This window comes from Camellia sinensis, chromosome 15 (genome assembly GCF_055761805.1).
Source record: "Camellia sinensis isolate YWXY chromosome 15, ASM5576180v1, whole genome shotgun sequence".
Lineage (NCBI taxonomy): Eukaryota > Viridiplantae > Streptophyta > Magnoliopsida > Ericales > Theaceae > Camellia > Camellia sinensis.
Genome location: NC_138975.1, coordinates 68,191,803 through 68,213,323, shown reverse-complemented (window position 1 = coordinate 68,213,323; position 21,521 = coordinate 68,191,803). Strand labels below are relative to the sequence as shown.

The 21,521-nt window shown below is 34.9% G+C and overlaps 2 protein-coding genes across 2 annotated transcripts; both read right to left on the bottom strand.

The window, feature by feature from the left end:
• Window positions 1-1,841: 1,841 nt before the first annotated feature.
• Window positions 1,842-3,439, bottom strand: LOC145813505 (uncharacterized). Its single transcript, XM_082908977.1, has 3 exons — window positions 2,972-3,439; window positions 2,791-2,874; window positions 1,842-2,074 (listed from the first exon to the last, which is right to left on the bottom strand). The coding sequence occupies exons 1-3, from the start codon at window positions 3,365-3,367 to the stop codon at window positions 2,063-2,065; spliced, it is 492 nt and encodes a 163-aa protein (XP_082765103.1). The 5' UTR covers window positions 3,368-3,439; the 3' UTR covers window positions 1,842-2,062.
• A 118-nt stretch (window positions 3,440-3,557) lies between these two features.
• On the bottom strand, window positions 3,558-13,656 carry LOC145813037 (uncharacterized). The gene is made up of 7 exons (XM_082908297.1): window positions 13,431-13,656; window positions 10,705-10,808; window positions 4,514-4,814; window positions 4,386-4,415; window positions 4,047-4,297; window positions 3,760-3,966; window positions 3,558-3,680 (listed from the first exon to the last, which is right to left on the bottom strand). Exons 1-7 carry the CDS (start codon window positions 13,654-13,656, stop codon window positions 3,558-3,560), a joined length of 1,242 nt encoding a protein of 413 aa, XP_082764423.1.
• Window positions 13,657-21,521: the final 7,865 nt, after the last annotated feature.

Here is a 21,521-nt window from a genome sequence, read left to right as displayed (position 1 = left end):
TTGTTCCCAAGTTTAGTCCTCTCGTGATCAACCTTGATGAGAAGATTTATGTTCTGGCGAGACGACCATCTTGTAAATACGATAAACCACTTGAGCTGCCTGTTTTCGAGGTTTTTGATCCCCTCCTCAAATCCTGGAAAGCCCTCCCTCATCCCCCCTGGACAGACCCTGCCCAATTTAAAATAGGTAGTGATTATATGCATCACCACTTTGTTTGGGCTCACAAGATCGTCTGTTGCATCATTGCTGGTTTCTTCATTTTTGACACTCGTATGGAGAAATGGGAGTTCACTGAAAAGCGCTTATACCCTATCCCTATGATCTCCTGTGTTGTAGCTGAATTCAATGGGTTTTTAGTCGCCATGCCATAGGACCTTCAACAGCTCAGTATTTATCAGTTGGATTCCGATGGGATTCCCAAGTCTTATCGCGTACTACACGAGCTTTATAGTGTGTTCAATCCACCTTTTGTTCGATACCATTTCCAGGGCTTTCTCACCCATTTGGGCGATGATGTTGATGGTGGTGGCCATAAAATGTGTTTGTTGTATGCTGGCTTGGATCATTGTAATACGTGGTATGCACGTGTAGCAATCTTTCGGGTTATATTATCATGTAATGATGCTGGTGATCTGTACCCCCATGCATATCTCGAAACCGTGGAAGTTTATAATTTAGAGAAATTTGATGGGTTGTCTTGTTGGATCGATTCTGCTTTTGTCATGTAAGCAAAAGCAAAGATTTTTCTAATTCCTTCTGTTCGTTTATATTTATGATGATGATGATGATGATTTCCTATTATTTTAGAGGGAATTACAATTTAGTGTGATAGATCAAAAGTAATTGAGGGGGTGGGGGTTTCTTGCACAAGGAGAGTTGCATCCAATTACCCACTTGTCTGTCAATACTATTATGACTTTGACTTAAGGTCAATTTAATCAATGTTTGTTTGCCTTCCTGCTGTGTTATGGTGTTCATTGTTTAGTTTATGAATTTGAACTTTATGCCCAAAGTGGCTTGGGTAGGTTCAGCAATGGAATAAATTATGTGCTACATCACTGTTGTAATAAGCATTGTCTGGTTCAGTCGATGCCGAATCACATCTATGAGTGCAATTTTGAGAGAATTTTGTCACTTTATTAATAGTTAGTTTATTTATGTGTTTTAGTAAATTGTGATTTAAAGCTACTCTTTCTGGAATGAACTCTCTCTGTTAACTGTAGAAGCTTCATAGTTCACACACTACAAAAAAAATTGTTTTTTGCGACGGCAAAATGCCGTCGCAAATACTCCAAACGCCATCGCTAATAGTTTTTTGCGACGGGGATCAGTTTTTTGCGACGGCAGGTGGGGGGTCGCAAGAGAGGGGGTTGCAAAAGGGATTTAGCGACGGCAAGAGCCGTCGCAATTGTTTTTGCGACGGTAAAAAAACATTTTTTGCGACGGCAAAATTCTGTCGCCAAAAAACTACGAAAATCTGTTTTTTTGCGACGGTAGAGACTTGCCGTCGCTAAAGGAGTTTTGTCGACTACCTAATCCTGTCGGTAAAAGTATCATCGCTAATGACCATTGGCGACGGCAACCTACGCCGTCGCTAAAGGTCTTATTCTCAATTTAATACCTACCTTTTGCGACAGTATTTGAGCCGTCGCAAAAAGGTTGATACCATTTTCTTTTGCGACGGGGGAGCTCCGCCGTCTCAAAAAAAAAATTTAAAAAAAAAATCCCTGTACAAAAATAATTAAAAATATAAAAAAAACCTGTATTAAATGAAAAATAACTAAAAAAAATCTAAAAATTACATAATAATATAAATACATACATAAACAAAAGATGGCACATGATGAACATTCATAATGTTGTTCCATTAATAACAATACAGAAATAAAAATTATACCACTACATAATGTCGCATAATACATACATAATATTGTTCACAAATTTAAATAACATAAATCAAAATCAAAACCAAAAGTTTTCGTCTTGCTTCCTTCGTGGGTTCAAAAAATAAAAGCTGGTTATAATCTTTATACGCCCGCATTCCACAAGAAGCAAACTGCAACTAAGGAAATATCTGAAAAAAACAAAATAAAAATAATTAATAACAATATAATGGTGTTAATATTTTAATTACAGAAAAATATAAAAAAATTAACTACTATATAATTACAAAGATAGTTTAGTAAATAATTTTCACTAGACAGAAATCCGACTCTAACTCCCAAACCGGGAACCCGATTCGAGCGCCGTCTTCTCCCACAAGTCTCTCGTGCCTAGGCGGTCGTGTGTGCCAAGTTTCGTGCCAAACCGACGCCGTTTGGTGATTTTGGGGCGTTAACACCTCGAGTTCAAGTTTCTTAAGAAACTAGTTTGCCTAAAGTGAAATCCGGCTCTAACTCCAAAACCGGGAACCCGATTCGAGCCCCGTCTTCTCCCACAAGTCTCTCGTGCCTAGGCGGTCGTGTGTGCCAAGTTTCGTGCCAAACCGACGCCGTTTGGTGATTTTGGGGCGTTAACACCTCGAGTTCAAGTTTCTTAAGAAACTAGTTTGCCTAAAGTGAAATCCGGCTCTAACTCCAAAACCGGGAACCCGATTCGAGCCCCGTCTTCTCCCACAAGACTCTCGTGCCTAGGCGGTCGTGTGTGCCAAGTTTCGTGCCAAACCGACACCGTTTGGTGATTTTGGGGCGTTAACACCTCGAGTTCAAGTTTCTTAAGAAACTAGTTTGCCTAAAGTGTAAAGAATGCAAAGATACATTTTAGCTTAGAATGCAAAGATACATTTTATACCTGATCTTCTGGTGGTGGTGTATATGGATTCTCATCTTCTGCAGATTCCCTAAATGCCCGGTGGCCACTCGATGCATCAGGAACCTATGATAGTCAATGCATAATGTGTTAATCATATTCGAATTTTATACATAATCTTGTGTGAAAATTGAACTATCAAACAATTTAATTTATATCGAACCTGTCTGTTGGGATCCACACTCGCCCCTTGTGACACAAACGCCATCATCTCAGCTCTCATCTGCTGTAAATGTGTAGAGAACTCTGCTTGTAGCTCCTCCTTCAACTCATCCCTTAGCTCTGCACGAACCTGCTGCGTGATCTGCTCAATAGTCGATGGTTGGGGTGTTGACTGTGATGGCCCAGCACCATCTTTATACACCGCTCTCCGAGGCACAATTCTCCCGTATGTGCGACAATATCCATGTCCGTCATGACCTATTAACTCATGGAAAATGGCATTCCTAGCCTCCAAAGTCTGACCATCCTCAGGTAGCATAGAGAGTTGACGATTAAACTCATCCTGTATTGAATAAGACATACAAGTATATGCCAAATTAAGATGGTTGACACACATAAAATAAACTTCAAATACAATCAAAGGTGTTTGGAAACTACCAAGGTCTGGATAACCTCTGGGTCATCTGCTCTACGTGTCATAAGCCAAACATTCATTTTATCAGTAGACTCCCCCTTATTGGTCATCTACATTTTTTTAGAAATATGAAAATTAGAATCCAAATAATTTGCAAATATTCAATGTTTATTTATATACAAAAATAAAACAATAAAATGTAAACCTCATGTCGTATCTGAGAGAAACTAGTACGCCCTGTGGTATGAGCTATGCCGTGAGCTCGCCGATTTTTAGCATTCCTACTTGCAATTTTCTATAATAGGTTCAACAAATGTAAGTATGTAAATATGATTTGTATGTTTACATATCATAAATATAACTTATTTGTATACCTCAGCATCAGAAGTACGCCAATACTCCACAAGTTCTTCCCACTGGCTTGGCACAATGTGCAAAGGAACATCATCCTTCAGATTAGGATCAGAACTTCTAGGCTTGAAATACTTAACCTTAATCTTGTTCTTGTGATCCTTCCATATGCTGTTGCAGTTTTTCATGCAGATTGGCTTGTACTCCTCTGGACATATATTCAAATTGTCCTATAAAACACAATTTCAAAGTGTAAATAATAATAACACAATTTTGGAATTCGAATTTGTGGTCAAAAATATACTTTTACCTTCACATCCTTCCAGATAGCATCAACAATATCATCAGGCACATTGTTCCAGTCAAGAAAAGTAAGAGGAACAATGTTACCATTCCGCACAATGATGCCAAGTTGAGTAGTTAACTTAGCGACGTTATCCCCTATTGGGCAGTAATTTTCATCAAATTGTATGTCCAGCTTTTTACCAGTACCCCACTCTTTAATGCCCTTGGCACATCCTCTACCACGCCTAGTCGAGATTGATGAAGAACTAACATGACCTGCGAGATACAAAAACAATAAACAATATGCAACGGTAATAAACAAATGCAAATTTAAATTATGTGAATACAAATCGAATTCTTATACCTGATGTAGGCTGTGAAGAAGACGAAGGGTCTGCAAAATTCAATGAGAATAAACAAGTTATATATAATGAGCATAAATAAATGTATGTTTAAATAATTTTCATACAAAAAAATGGCAAATTTATATACCTGCGGATAGCTCATAAGCTGATGACTCTAGTCGGGATGCTAGCTGCTGTGGTGCCACTGATGGTGGACGCACCGATGGTAGGCGTGGAGGCTGAGTACATGGTAGCTGCTGTGGTGCCACTGATGGTGGTCGATGCGGTGGTACTAATGGCCCCTCAGATGGTGGTGGCACTAATGGCCCCTCCGATGGTGGCCGATGTGATGCGTCCTCTGATGGTGGTGCTACTGATGTCCTGTTATGTAGCACATCAGACATCATGCGCCGGGGATGATCAGGCTTCCTCTTCTTTCCCATAATAATCTGCAAGCAATATAACATTAATTGACATTAGAAACATAGACAATGGGTTGTCATCAACTATAATATGCCATTAATTGAACTAATACAATTACAAAGACAAAGTAAATTAAGAAATTGATGATTAACTACAACCTTTGCCTTAATTGAATTACTAATGTTGATTAAATATCAGCCTATTTGAACATCAACTGTTTCCCCTTCTGCGGCTTCCCTCACCCAACCAACTTCTTCATCACGAAGCATTATATTTTCTTCCAATTGTTGGCTTATGTATGGCTCGATTTGTGGATCAGTCGAACTCATATCAAATAAACCTCTTTGAGACATCTTCACCACGACTTGCCAGTCTGGTTGTAACGGGTCTGCAACGTACCAAACTTGCTCTGCTTGGGACGCCAAGATGAAAGGTTCATTGGTAATTCGATCATCTCGGTACAACAAATGATTGAAGTTTACCAACGTGAAATTGAAGACATCTTCTTTTTTTCCGTGAATATTGTCAATCCAATCACACTTAAACAACACATGTTTCTTCTCATTGGAATATCGAAGCTCAACAATATCTGTCAATTGTCCATAATAGTACACAGACCCCACACGAGGATTCTTGTCTTTTCGACTAGCATAACTTATGGTATCTGCCTTCAAAGCTACACCACAATTTTGTGTGGCTCGACGATCATCCATGGCCTTTACTCGATACCGAAACCCATTCAGTATATACCCGTTGAACCTCCTTGCCAGATTATGAGGACCATTTGCCAATAGAATAATCTCTTCAGAAAATATGACATCAGTAGTCCTTCGCAAAGTTTGGACCTATTTAACACGAAAATGTAAAATTTAAATGTAGTTCGACTTAAGTAACTAGAATCTATAGAGTTAAATACATACATGTTTCTTGAACCAAATGTGAAAAGTTTCAAAATGTTCACGCCGAAGCTGATGATCGTCGACACGAGGCATTTTGAGCTGAAGTACTTCAAGGTGTTTGCTGTGTAGATTGAGATTGTAGCAATACAAAAAATTTTGTTGAAAATTCAATAAAACATAATAACATATTGAGTGAGTGACTTAACCTACTTTATGAATGGTTGAACCGCGCTTGTATTGAATAAGATGTACCGATGAGCTTGTACCCAAGAAGTATTATCAAGATAAAAGCTTGTGTTTTCACCAATAGCATGACCCAAATTATCAGCACCACTATAGTTTCTCACGGGTCGACTAGATTTGGTTTCCACATCATTAAGATATTGTGCACAAAAATTCATGCATTCTTCCATAAGATATCCTTTAGCAATTGATCCCTCAGGATGAGCTCTATTACGCACGTATTGCTTCAAAGTAAGAAGATACCTCTCAATTGGATACATCCATCGAAACTGAATCGCTCCACCCAATAAGGCTTCATCAGCTAGATGTATAGGCAAGTGCTCCATTATATCAAAAAAACTCGGAGGAAATATTTTCTCTAGATGACAAAGTGTTAGAGCGATACGATCTTGAATATATTGCAAATCCGTCGCACGATTCACTTTCGAACACAATTGTCTAAAGAAATTGCTCAATTCAATCAAGGGTTCAATTACATTCTTTGGTAACGATCTTCGAATAGCCAATGGAATAAGTTGTTGCATCAGAATATGACTATCGTGGCTCTTAAGACCCCCAATACTTCTATCATGTGAGCGCACACGACGTGATATATTGGATGAATACCCGTCGGGAACTCTTACTTCCTTCAACACTTTCAAGAACAAATCTTTTTCATCCTTGGTCATCGTGAATTGTGCTGGTGGTAAATAGGCTTTATTCGACCCTCTTAACTGCAAATGTAGGGGTTTTCTAATATTCATATCTTGTAAATCACGCCGAGCATTAACACCATCCTTCGATTTTCCTGCAACCCCTAATATTGTCCACAACACATTATCACAAACATTCTTCTCTATATGCATCACATCGAGGTTGTGTCTTATTAGATTGTGCTCCCAATATGGCAATTCATAAAAGATACTCTTTTTCTTCCAACTATGGGTGCGATGTCCAACTTTCTCCTTCTCTACCTGTCTCCTATGCCTCTCCTTAAGGTCATCCCTCTTGTATTGGGTTAAAATACCCTCAGATTCTAATTGTAGCAACATCTCAGTTCCAGACAACAATTTTGGTTTGAGTCTGACTTCCCGACTACCATCAAATGATACTTTATCCTTCCGGAATTTATGGCCAGTAGGTAAAAATCTGCGATGACCCAAGTATGATTGTTTCCTACTATGCTTCAACCAACACGATGTAGTTTTCGTATTACAACAAGGACATGCATATTCGCCTTTAGTGCTCCATCCTGACAAGTTTGCGTATGCAGGAAAATCACTAATTGTCCACAGTAAAGCTGCATGCATTTGAAACATTTGATTTGTTGATGCATCAAATGTTGACACACCCTCATTCCATAGTTCGTTCAACTCCTCAATCAACGGTTGCATATACACATCAATCTTGTCACCAGGTCCTTTCGGGCCGTCAATAAGCACGGATAAAATTAGAAATGGTTGCTTCATGCACATCCATGGCGGCAAGTTGTATGAAATGAGCACAACAGGCCAAGTGCTATGAACTATATTCATCGTCCTGAATGGGTTAAAACCATCAGATGCTAAGCCAAGCCTTACACTTCGGCAATCATTACTAAAGTCAATATTCCGACGGTCAAAATCTTTCCATGCAAGGGAGTCAGCAGGATGCCTGAAGACACCATCATCAGTTCGTTCCTCTGCATGCCATCTCATGAACTTGGCCGTCTTGGATGACATAAACAACCTCTGCAACCTTGGCTTTAAAGGAAAATACCTCATCTGTTTTGCAGCTATTTGTTTGCCACCTTTGTTAGGACCATTTGAACCACCATCACCATTTGATTTCCATCTAGAACTGTTGCATATGACACATTTATCAAGATTGGCGTCCTCGTTTCGAAACAACATGCAACTGTTGGGACATGCATCCCACGTCTCATACGTAAAGCCCAAATCTGTTGTGACCTTTTGAGCTTTATAATATGAGTCCGGGAGTTTTACACCCAACGGGAACGCCTCATTCAATAACTCAAGCAACATGTCAACAGACTTGTCTGTCCACTGATTAAGCACCTTCAAATGTAGAAGTCGAACAATGAATGACAAAGATGTGAACTTCTGACAACCCGGATACAATTCACTTTGTGCATCTTGAAGAAGTTTGAAATACTTTGCAGTCTCTGCATTTGGACCGAGCTGGGGTTCAGATGCATGGGGATCAGGCCCCTGTGGGTCATCATCCTCAACACTTGTACCGGCATGTGGATTTCCCATAGCCCCTTGTATCATTCCAATCATATCATCCCCAATGTCTAAATTAGCTAATGTTTCATTCTCTCGATTTCCATGTACAGATACGTAAGATTCCCCATGATTAATCCAATGTTTGTATTTTTTAAAAAAACCATTCAAAATCAAATGCTCCCGTACACCCTCTCGTACAAAATAGTATCGATTCTCACACTTCCTACACGGACAACTGATCATCGAACCTTCAACCCTATTGGTGTAGGCAAACACAAGGAATTCATCAATCCCATTAATGTATTCGCTCGACATCCTATTTGGCAAATCAATCCAACTCTTATCCATCATCTGTACACATCCACAAAAATATCTCATCAAAGTAACTCTAAATATAATACCTACGTATTACACCCTCATCTATCAAAACAAGTAGTACACTTCCATTCCATAGAAATGAATATAGCTATCCATTCCAAAGCTCCAAAAGAAAAGTAAATTGAGTAAAAGGATAACGAGGAAAGGGGACTTTACTGATGGTGCATTATTTTATTTATCTATTTGTTCAAAACTTAATTATGGACATATATCATGTATGTCATATTACATGTTTAACATGAATGTGTATATTATAATCATATAAAAATTTAAAAGAATGATATAACATTATAATTGACGCCTAATATCTCTTTGTAATAATAAATCATTACATCAAGAGATTTATTATGTCAATTATTAAATGATAATGTTACATATTGTGATATAATAATATTGTACATTTTTTATTGTGTTGTTTATTTCTTTCTCATTATGAAACTCTCTCATAAGTTAATTTGTTGGCTTATATATGTTAATTATTGGGTAAATTACACCATTAATCCTCTTAGTTTGAACAATTTGAATCTCATAAATGTTGTTCGTTTGTTATGCGTGGTTAACATTTTGGATGGAAAAAAATTAAGTGCAAAATTAGAGGAATTAAGGTAGAATTCAAAAGCAATTATAGAAACCGACTATAATTTATTTTTATGGCAGTGATCCTTGTAGTTTTTATTTATTTATTTATTTATTTTTAGTTCCTTTAGTTTCACACGTGATCTTTTTTTTTGTTTCAAAATTCTAACAATAAAGTAACATAATGACCACATTGCAATAAAATTGATAGAGTATGTTTAAATTATTCAAATTAAAATTATGAAAATTAAAATGAAATTTTGCTCAAACTAAAAGAAACACTGTAATTTGCCCTTAATTGTTCTAGACGAGAAGACATGACTAGGCAACTCATGAGGCGGATCAAACGAATTCTCCATAGTAAATTCGTTGGGGGTCTGGTTCATGGTACAGAATGAATCAGTCCAATCTGGTCTCATGAATTTATTTTGATTTCTACATTAATATGGCCCAATGTGTTTTAATGACTCGATCTTTTTGAAGGTATAGGTGTGTAGATCATTTATAATAAAAATTAGATTAATTTGATAATTATAACAATATAATTTCATCGTATTTATGTTTTAAAAAAGAATATTATTTTGAAAATAAATTGTTCATTATTAAAAAAATAAATACAACAAAATTATTTTATTATAATTATCAGATACATATATATATGCAACAAAAAAAATACATACATACATATATATATATATATATATAATACATATATACATACATATATATATGCAACAGGTAATACATATATATGCAACAAAATAAATAAATACATATATATATGCAACAAAAATAAATAAATACATATATATATGCAACAGGTAATACATATATATGCAACAAAAAAAATAAATACAACAAAATTATTTTATTATAATACATACATACATATATATATGCAACAGGTAATACATACATACATATATATATATATATATATACAGAGAGAGAGAGAGAGAGAGAGAGAGAGCATACCTGAGTTGCTGTCGTCGTCGAAGAACCGCCGCTAGCCCTTCGCCGTTCGTCGTCGCCGCACCACCGCACCACCGCTAGCCCTTCGCCGTTCGTCGCCGGTCGCCCGTCGCTGGTTTGGGGATTTTGGGGGAAAATTGAGCGGCAAGATGAGAGGGATTTCTATCGGACACCGCTAGGGATTTTAGGGATTTTGTGCTTCAAATCAGTTTTAGGGATTTTGCGATGGAACCGAGCAGCAAGATGAGAGGGAAGAGGGGGGAAAATTGTTTTTTACTTTTTGCGACGGTATGGTTTACACCGTCGCAAATTATACAAAACGATTAATAAACGACGCCGTTTTAATAATCATTTTTTGCGACGGACATTTGCCGTCGCAAATGGCCGAGTATTTGCGACAGCAAACTTTTGCAGTCTCAAATATTTTTTTTTCCCCGACGGTTCAACACTTGCCGTCGCTAATAGTTCCTGATTTTAATACTCGCCCGTGCAGTTTATTACCGACGGTTAAACGCCGTCGCTAAAACTACTTTTTTGCGACGGTTTATTTTGCCGTCGCAAAATACCATTTTTGGCGACGGGGATCGCGCCGTCGCTAATAATTTCGTCTTTTTTGCCATCTTTTCTTGTAGTGACACTACAGTATCGCTAAGCCTCTTTCTATGAAGTATCAACTTCATTATAGCTGTAAGATTTTGTTGTGAAGGTAGCAGGTATGTGAAAGTTGAGGATAGAATATAACTCTCTGTCATATTTAGGAAATCATTTAGATGAAAGTTAATAGCTGCATTAGGTGCTTTTGGAAAGTGTTGGTATCTTTTTTGTCCCTGGTATTTTTGCCTCCTGTTTTAGTATAAACACACAGGGAAACTTGAATTATTTGAATTTGTTCTATCAGGTTTGAGCACTTTATCTATAGAGCTTACAGCATGTGAAGCTGCATAGCAATTTTGATAAACCTAAAGGCTAAAGTAGTTCTGTTTGAAGACAATGTATGGAATTCATTTTGTTGTAGTTTTACTTGTCAATGCTAATATTCAACCTTCTTTTCATTTTGCTTTGTTTGCTCTCTCTTAGCATCTAACTTGATGAGCAATGAGACTTTTTTTTTTTTGGTGTTGATAGGTATGATTATTTGAACAACCATGATGTGGAGGCTGACGCAAGTTTCATGGATGAAAATCTTTTTGGATTAGATAGGTAAGTGCTCTGTTGATTGCATATAATGATAATTTTCTGTGTTATTAGATTCCATTGTGAATTGCAGAATAATTTTTCGAGTGTGTGATGTTTTTGTATTATGTTAATATTTATATATTGTGGCATTGCTCATGCATGAATTGAACTGTATGACAAAATAGATTAATGACGCATGACCTCCCTAATGTTTGGAATCATACACACAAAATACTTTCGTGTAGAAATTGTTTCCCTCCCAAACTTGCCTTTTTAATGACAAAAATGCCCATCTAGATAAGCCCTTATTCTTCTTTGAATCATTGACAATGGTACTGGATTGTTGAAATTTTAGACAATTTAATTTTTTCCCCAAATGTTATAGCCTTTTAGTGGGTTTTTGGCAAAAAGACCACAATAGTTATGAGTATTTGTGAAGCTGTGAACGCATAGAAAAAGGTTATATTCTTGTATTTTTTGGTTTCCAATACCATGGGGTATGCTGACCCCACTGATGTAAGGGTGGATGTCTCTGATGGTGTGTATGCTTGTATGTTATTTATGCTTGAAATGTGCAGAAATCTTAGAAGCATGGATACAGACACAGACATGCGGACACGCAAATTTTTAAAAAAATGCAGGACAAGATACGTTAGGGACACGTGCAAAACATATAATTTTATATATTTATTATATGTCATATTTTTAAATATTTAATATCTATTTTATATCAAATATTTAATTTTATCAAATTTATCAACGTTTGGTATGCTACTTTAGTAAAATAAATTAAAATTTTATTTTATTTTATTTTTTTAAAATGGTTCTCAACGTGTCCCCAGGGTGTCCCAAACGTGTCCCAAGTGTCTCAGCATGTCTGATTCTATACGGTGTGTCCGACACTTGTTCGGAGCATGTCCTTGTCCGACACGTGTCAGACACTTGTACATCACCTCAGGAGAAGTGTTCGTGCTTCATAGGCAGAAATCCAAAAATATTCTTTAATGCACAAACCATTACTACACAAACTTTTTATTCGTCAAAGTATAATACCTATGTTACATGGACTTGGGTATGGGTGTCGAGTGTTGGTGCATATCTATCTAGAGGTCAAACTCATCAAATCTGAAATTTAAAGGTACACAAACTCAGCAAAAAAGAGTCATATTTTTATATTTTATTCTATTATGTGGATAAAATGGTACTTAACGTAACATACGGCGTCAAAAAGGTGTTTTATAGCAATTACACAACAAATGATACATGTAAGATAGTGTTAAATACAAATATATGAGAAGTGTCCAATGGAAAGTATCAGATACATATCCCACACCCTTGTCTGATTGTCGGGTGTCCGACACGGATATTTGATTTATTTTGAAAAGTCAATGTAACATAGCCCAAATACTGTAGACCATTCATGCACTAGAACTTATCATAGTCATCAAGTTTGTCTGTAAGCATTAACATATAAGAAGTGCTTTAAGATAGGCTCATGTTAACATCAAAAGATTATACTCAGAAAATATATTATTTACAAATTTCCTCTCTTTCCATACTCCAAAAATATAACCATGTTATAGTGTGACATAAGCTTGACTAGCAAAAAAAATCCACTTTTAATCCTCCAACAAGCTAGCCTTTCCAAGGTGAGGCGAGTCACTCTAAAAACCTAAATATTTGAACAGAACAACATAAAAAGAATGAGTTTCCCCAGTGTTTTTAAAGGCTCAAGGCGTACTAAAGCGTTGAAGGTCTCTCGAGGCATAGGCGCAAGGCGCAAGGTGAGGCGTGGGCTTTATTGAAGTAAGGCGCACAGTCTTAGTAAAAAATAGAAAAATTAACATAGACTAATCATTCATAGTACTAAGACAATTTTTTTTAAAAAAAATAAAAGTAATCAAGATTTAAGACAAATTATAGAATAATCAAAGCCATAAAAGTGCATATAATACATAGCATTCCAATTTTCAAAGATAAAATAATCCACATTCAATAAAATAAAAATAAATATAAACACTAAACATCCAAAACATAAATATCCAACAAATATTAATATATCTTAACACTTAAAAACATCAATGTCATAAGAAAGGGTAGGTTAGGTCAGTCAGTCAATCATCATCCTCAACATCAATGGCAAGCAAACTATCATCTTATTCTCCATCAGTTGATTTATATCCCTCAACACCTTCCTCTGTGTCATTTGAGCGTGCTTCGTCTTCATCTATTAATTGAAGTGGAGTTAATCTTGATGATTTAGATATCCTCGGTTGCGCCTTTGAGCATGAACTTGTTGCTCTACTTGCATGGCTACTTTCTTCTACTCCAGAAGCTCTAGCAACAGTGGCCCACATCAAGCCATCATCATCATCATCGAACATTGGCTCATTATCTTCATTTGATTCTTCATCCATCATCCCAAGCAATCACTCATTGCTTTCATCAATATTTTGCAAAGATATGGGATCAAGAGTGTTGTGCATGTCATACCTAAATCTCAATGTTCTATTATATTTGACAAACACTAAATCATTGAGACGTTGTTCCAATCTATTTCTTTTCTTGCTATGAAGCTGCAAGTATTAAAAAGATATTAAATTCTATATAATGAGAATAAAAAATATTTGAATTCAACATAAAAATTAGTTAAAATGTTAAATACTCACATATTCAAATACACTCCAATTTCGTTCACAACCCGATGAACTACATGATAGGCTAAGGACTTTTATGGCAAAAGTTTGCAAGTTTGGGGTTTTAGGACCATATGATGCCCCACCAATCAGTTGCGATAATCACTAGTTAGAAATAATTGTTACCAAGTATTTAGTTTTACTAAAAGTATTACTAAAAATAAACTCTGAGTCTATAATATATTACTTGGTGCTCTTGTATTTCTTTGCCTAATCGCAATAGGCTTGCCAAGAAGGCTTTCAGCCTTCGTATAAATACTTATTTCATTAGTGATCAAATCTTGAATAGTGACATCCGGGACCAACCTTTGCATGCATTCATAAAACACATTCATCACTTCATGATCTTTTTGCACCTCTAATGCTTTTGGGTAAAAGAATTCTGGGTTAAGAAAGTGCGCAGCTGCATGTAAAGGCCGATGCAATTGGACATCCCATCTTTTGTCGATGATTTTGAAGATTTCATTATACTTCTCTTCTTTATGATCAAATGAACTTGCAATGCATTCTTTTGCCCTATCCATTGCCTCATAAATGTATCCCATGGGAGGTTTTTTCTCGGTATCAACCAATCTAAGCATTTTGACGAGAGGACCCAAGACCTTAACGGCAAATACAACAGTATTCCAAAATGAAGGCATCAACAAAGTTTGTGCCATTCTTTTGCCTTGTGGCTCCTTTGCCCATTTGCTTGAGGCCCAGTCTTCGAAGGTGACCATCTTTCTCAAATTGTTTTTTTGTTGATGCATCCTAGACAAAGTCAGAAAGACGGTTGCAAATCTAGTTTTTGCAGGCTTTTTTAAATTCTTCCGATTTGTATAGCGCCTCATCGTGTTTAGCAATGTAGGCCGGTTGTAAATATAGCCATGTACTGCAATATCCCTTTCAAATGTCTTTTTCAGACGAGGTATCTTGAAAATGTCTTCTAACATCAAGTCCAAGCAATGAACAGCACATGGTGTCCAATACAAGTGTTCATATTTGGCTTTCAAAAACCTCCTTATAGTGTAACAATTATGAAGAATTATTATTTTCAAGTTTTTAAATTTTAAATACAAAACAAACTATGAGTAAACAATTTTGATGTAAGAAAGGAAGAAATATTTTTACCCTCCAGCACATTAGCTGCAACACTATTAGTGATAACTTGCACCACATTCGATTTTCCAACTTTCTCCACAAACTTGTCTAGTAATTCAAATAGCTTCTGCCCATCCTTTGAATAGCTAGAAGCATCAACCGACTCAACAAACATGGTTCCTCTTGGACAATTAACTAAAAAGTTAATCAATGTTCTTCCTCTCTTATCAATCCAGCCATCAGCCATTATGGAACACCCGTATTTTGCACAATCCTCTTTATGATTTTTCATCAAATCTTCAGTATATTTCACCTCTTTTTTGAGTTGGGTAACTTGCACTTCATGGTAAGTTGGTGGCTTCATACCGGGACCATATTGCCCAATGGCTTCAATCATTGGTCCAAAACTCACATAATTTACTGCATTAAAAGTGATACTAGCATCATACATTCACCTTGCAAATGTTTGTATTGCCCGAGCTCTCATTTCTTTTTTGTAAGAGTCATTCACATTAATTTTGGTTTGCTTCCCTTTTTGTTGGTCTCTGCGATTTTTCACCACTGATTCAGGATTGGGTGTGAAGTAAACATTCATAGACCCTTTTCTCTTTGCCATTTTTGATTTGGATTTGGATTTGGATGAACCTTGGCTGCTACTTGTCTACTTACGGCGTTGATTGACATTGATCTCAACAACATCTTCATCTTTAACTTCATCTTCCATGTCCATGTCATCGAAATCAGGCAACATGTTTATTTCTTCTTTTTGTGTCTTATTTTTTGACATAAACTCTCTAATCTCTTCTCTTACATGAGCTGGACACTTCGTGCAAGCAGTGACATTCCTATAACCTCCTGCAAGGTGTTGTTTCACCCAATAAACACCTCCATTTGATACTTCACCACAAAAATTACACTCACAACTTGTTTAAATTATTCTCCTCTACCAAATGGGCGTGTTGCCACACCGGATCTTTTCTATTACTTTCAGATGTCATTTTCTACTTAGTACTTACTACACAACACAAAAAATAAATGAAAGAAAAATAATTTCAATATAATGAAATAATGTATGTGATGAATTAATTATTTGTATTATTTTTTTTTAATAGAGACTCAACTCAAAACAAAGGGAAAAAAGAAAAAAGAAAAAGAACAGGGAGCAAACTAGCAGAATAAGAAAAAGAAAAGAAGCAGAATAAAGAAGAAGAAAAAAAACAAAGAAATTTCACCCAGCAACTAGCAACGAAGAAGGGAAAGAAAGAGGAGGAAGAGGAGAGGAAAAAAAATTCACCCAGCAACAAGCACAACTAGTGAAAAAAATAATAATAATAAAAAACCAACGAAGCAGCAGAGAAGAAGAAGAAGAGTTCACCCAACCCAACCTAGCAACCAGCGAGTGAACGAAAAAAAAAAAGCAGACAGCGGTTTGAACAGCAAAGAAAAAAAAAATTGTCGACAGAGGTTCGAATGATGATAAAGAAGAAGAAGAAGAAGAGTACCTGGTTCGAGAGCCCAGTCGAAGGAGTCGAAGGAAGATCATAGTTGAAGTTGACACAAATTAGGGATTTGATTTGAGTCGTATTCTCATTTGGGTTGTATTGTATTGTATGAGTTGTAATTGTATGTGTTGGAGCATTTTGGAACACAATTTTGAGCCGTTAGATCTGAATAAGGAAGAAAAACAAAAGCCTGCCTAGGCGCGAGCCTTGCGCCTTGCTGCGCCTCTCCCAATCGCATTCAAGGCGCGCAACTGTTATACTGCGCCTCGCCTTGGCCTTCTTAAGTCGCGCCGACTGTGCCTCGTTGCGCCTAGTGCCTAGGCACGCTTTTCACAGCACTAAGTTTCCCAATGAATTTATGTCGTGGGGGAACCATAAAATCTGTACTTGTGTAGTGGCGTAAATAGGAAAAAATAATATGACATAAGAAACATTGAAGAGAAACTAGTACACTAGTCATTTGCATAATTATTAATTTATGACTTCTCAAGGAATATCAAGTTGCAGTAAAATTCATTAGAATCAATGAGGTACCAAAGTTAATTACGTTCTATAACATTCACAACCTTGTACCCATCGTGTAATCTGTTACATAGCCATGGGGTGTCGAGTTACATTGTGACTAAGGTGGTGATGGCATCATTATCAAGCCAAATCATAAACCAAGTCATCATAGCTTATCGAACCTAGTGGCTCATCTCGTTTTCAATGTTTCGGTTCCTTAGACCCCTTTGTATACATTGGCCCATGTGGCTGTTTAACATTGCAATCCCTAGTACTCCAAAGCATTGTGGTAATTCTGAATTTTATTAGACAAACATTCATTTATTTTAATCTAGTTCTTGATCCCAAGTAAGTCTAAAAGTCACTAAACCATTTTTTTTGATCGGCTAAAAGTCACTAAACCATGCTAATAATATTTCTATAATTTATATGAAAAAAGTTCTCTTCTTTCTAAAACATTTTATTTCTCATCCTCTTTTTCTTGCAATGTTCTTGGGGTTCTTCTCTCCCTTTTATTTCAGGACCTTTGAGGAATATCAGTTTGTAGTAAAATTCATTTGTTTTAAAGCACCAAAAATTAATTACTGAGTGCTCAAACTTATTTACTTTCCATCACATTCACAACCTGGTACCCATTGTGTAATCCACTACTTAGCCATAAGGTTGCATTACCTCGCGATTGGTAGGAATGGCAATGAGGGGCAATGGGGTGGATATTAATTTCTCATCCCCATTCTCCTATAATAAATTTCCCCATTCCCCATTCTCCATTCTCCATGGGTACCACCCTCCCCATTTTTTAATGGGTATGGATTTTTCCCAACCCACTTTAATCCCCATTTTTATTTTTTATATTTAATGTTAACAAAAACTTTTTTTTTTTTTTTTTTTAAGGTTCACAACAAAACTAAATATACCTTCAATCTTTTTTCTTTCTTTTTAAATATATTTAATGTTAACAATTTTTTTTTATTTTTTATTTTTTATTTTTTATTTTTTTTTAAGGTTCACAACAAAAGTTAAATATACCTTCAATCTTTTTTCTTTCTTTTTTAATATATTTAATGTTAACAATTTTTATTTATTTATTTATTATTTATTTATTTATTTTTTTAAGGTTCACAACAAAAGTTAATATACCTTCAATCTTTTTTCTTTCTTTTTTAATATATTTAATGTTAACAAATTTTTTTTTATTTTTTTATTTTTTATTTTTTATTTAAGGTTCACAACAAAAGTTAAATATACCTTCAATCTTTTTTCTTTCTTTTTTAATATATTTAATGTTAACAACCTTTTTGTTTTTCTTTTGTCTTTTTTTTATAAAGGTTTTAGCTAAATATACCTTCAATCTTTTTTCTTTCTTTTTTAATATATTTAATGTTAACAACTTATTTTTTTATTTTATTTTTTATTTTTTATTTTTTTAAGGTTCACAACAAAAGCTAAATATACATTCAATTTTATTTTGTTTTATTTGGTTCAACAACAAAATCAAATACACATTAATTAATTAATTAAAAAGTTTGTTTTATAATAATCAAATATAATTTTGAGAAAATCAAAAAGTTTGTTTGAAGAAAGTGTTATAAGACTCATATTAAATTGCATCAGGGCATAAATAAGGAATTGTTAGCCACGGACAATTTAGACATTAAACCATCTTTCTCTTAGCAAATTTGAACAATTCATTTTAATTTATCCAAAATCTAATTATACCTTTAACAAATCTGAACCACTCATTTTAAGATATCTATGCATTACCACGCCCAATCCATCCTCCATCTTCTTCCTTTAGTTCCCTACGAATTTTGTTGTTTGTTACTTTTAAAAAACAAAAAATGTTTTTTCAATTAAATTTTTACTAATTTCACAACACCATCACCACTATTCTCACTTTCACTGTCACACTACCATCACCATAGCCACTACCATCATCACTGCCGCCATCACCCCACCACTATGTAACAATTTCTACTTTCACCTTCGTTCCATCACCACCACCACCAAATATAAAAAAATATATTTTGAATTTTTTTTATAAAAATATTTTTCATTAAAAAATATTTTCTATCTAAATAAATGAAGCATAACATTGGGAAACAAGCTGATTTCAGTTAAATCTGTTCATAACTAAGAAAAATTCTTTTAATTTAAAAAAAATTATTTAGTATGACTTTGTATCCCCTTTTTGTTTTTCTAGCAAATAAATCTATGTACCCATCATTTCTAACCAATCACAACTCATGCTTGTTTTGATTCTCTACAATTTCCTTATTTTCAAATACATATATATATATATATATATATGTTGTATAAATTGTGTGATAACATAAAACAAATAGATTCATACTCGTTAATTGAAATTTCAAAACAAGCAAACCATTCTGAAAATTACAATACACAACAAAATAAAATAACATAGAAAAGCAAACCGAAACCTACACTAGACAATGTCCTTAATTTTTTTTAAATAAATTTAAAAAATTCTAGATATGCATAAAATTTGACAAAAATAATGTGACAATGTTAATTAATGTGTATTTGATTTTATTGTTGAGCGAAATAAAATAAAATAAGATTGAATGTATAGCTTTGGTTGTGAATCTTAAAAAAAAAAAAAATGGTTGTGAACCTTAAAAAAAATTAAAAAAAAAAAGAAAAAAAAATTAAATATATATTTAGCTTTGGTTGTGAATCTTAAAAAAAAAAAAAAAAATGGTTGTGAACCTTAAAAAAAATTAAAAAAAGGAAAAAAATTAAATGTATATTTAGCTTTTGTTGTGAATCTTAAAAATTAAAAAAAAAAATGGTTGTGAACCTTAAAAATAAAATAAAAAAAGATTGGAGGTATATTTAGCTTTGGTTGTGGATCTTAATAAAAAAAAAAAAATTTGGTTGTGAACCTGAAAAAATAAATAAATAAAAAAAAGAAAAAAGATTGAATGTATATTTAGTTTTAGTTGTGAATCTTAAAAAAAATAAAAAATAAATAAATAAATAAATAAAAACATATGGGGAAATTAGTGGGTACCCATCCCCAACCCATCCCCTGTGGATATTTAAAGAATATCACCTACCCTACCCAATGGATAAGAAAAAGAGGGAAAAACCCATGTATTTGGGTTGGATCTCCATGAATACCCACAAAGTAGGTTATCCATTGTCATCCCTAGCGATTGGTGGTAACGGTTTCGTCACCTAATAGCATATTTGGTTAAATCATAATCCAATCCAAATCATCATGGCATATCAACCTTAGCCCCACTTTCAATAATTGTGTCCCGAGGACCCATTCAAAGGGGTGGGCATCGGTTGGCTGGCTGGGTCGGGCTAGACTTGCACTACCTAACAAGGGACTGTGTTTGCCTAAACCTGCACTTTGAAGAGTAGGCGTATTTAGTCATCCCAAGCACAACCATAAATAAAAAAACAATTCTTAAGCCTGCCCACTTAGTCCATATATAAAGGTTGTTGCTTATTTTTTATTATTTTTTTAACTTTTTTACACAAGGATTTTTTTTTAAAAAAAACTTCCAATTCAACATTCCAAAGTACTCTAGTAATGTATATAAATATATTCATAAGCGTAGATCAATAGTGTTGTTCGAGCCCAAAAAAAGAAATGTTTGCTGTATATATAAATAATAAAATATTAAATAAATATATTAGTTTTGGACTGGGCTGAGCGGGCTGATGCTGACCCCTACCCCTTCATATACATTGGCCCATGTGACCCTTTGTCATTAAGTATTTCGACCCTTTGTGGCCCGATACTGTTGTGTTTGGGTTGAACAAACATGGCAAGAGAACTTTTTCTTGTTATTTTTAATATTATCAATTACTAATTTGAAAGTTTACAACTTAAACTCATTTTCATGATAACTTTGAACTTCCTAGGCAAGCATTCATTTATTTTAATATTGTTCTTGACCTCAAGTTCGAAAGTTTACTAAAGCATTCCAATAACATTTCTATAAATACATAAATAAACCAATCACTTTTCGACATAAAACATTTTGAGTTTTGTATTTAAATAAAACATATATAGGGTAAATTATACTAGCCTCCCCTAAGGTTTCTGATATATTCAAATACCTCCCTTGAGGTTTCTGAAATGACAGAAACCTCTCCAATCATATTTGTCACATGAACGCTGTTAACTGATGATGGCATTTTACTTATTTACCATTAGGTTGACTCACCATGGTAGCCACAAAACCTCACTGTCACTGGTCTATTCCTTACTAGCCCAAACAAAGTCACTGCCATGACAATAATAACCAAAGGTACCATCATTGATGTCGACCACCACAGTTCCACCATCGGCCACTTCCTGAAACCACCACTCCTTCCCCCACACAGTTACATCACCTTATATTTTTCAATGTCATCATATTTACCAATCTAATATCAATCTTGGTTCCGCGGTGAACTACTTGAAACAGCCCAACCACCTTGAGCAATCCACATTTGTTACCATGAAATAGATGAGACAAC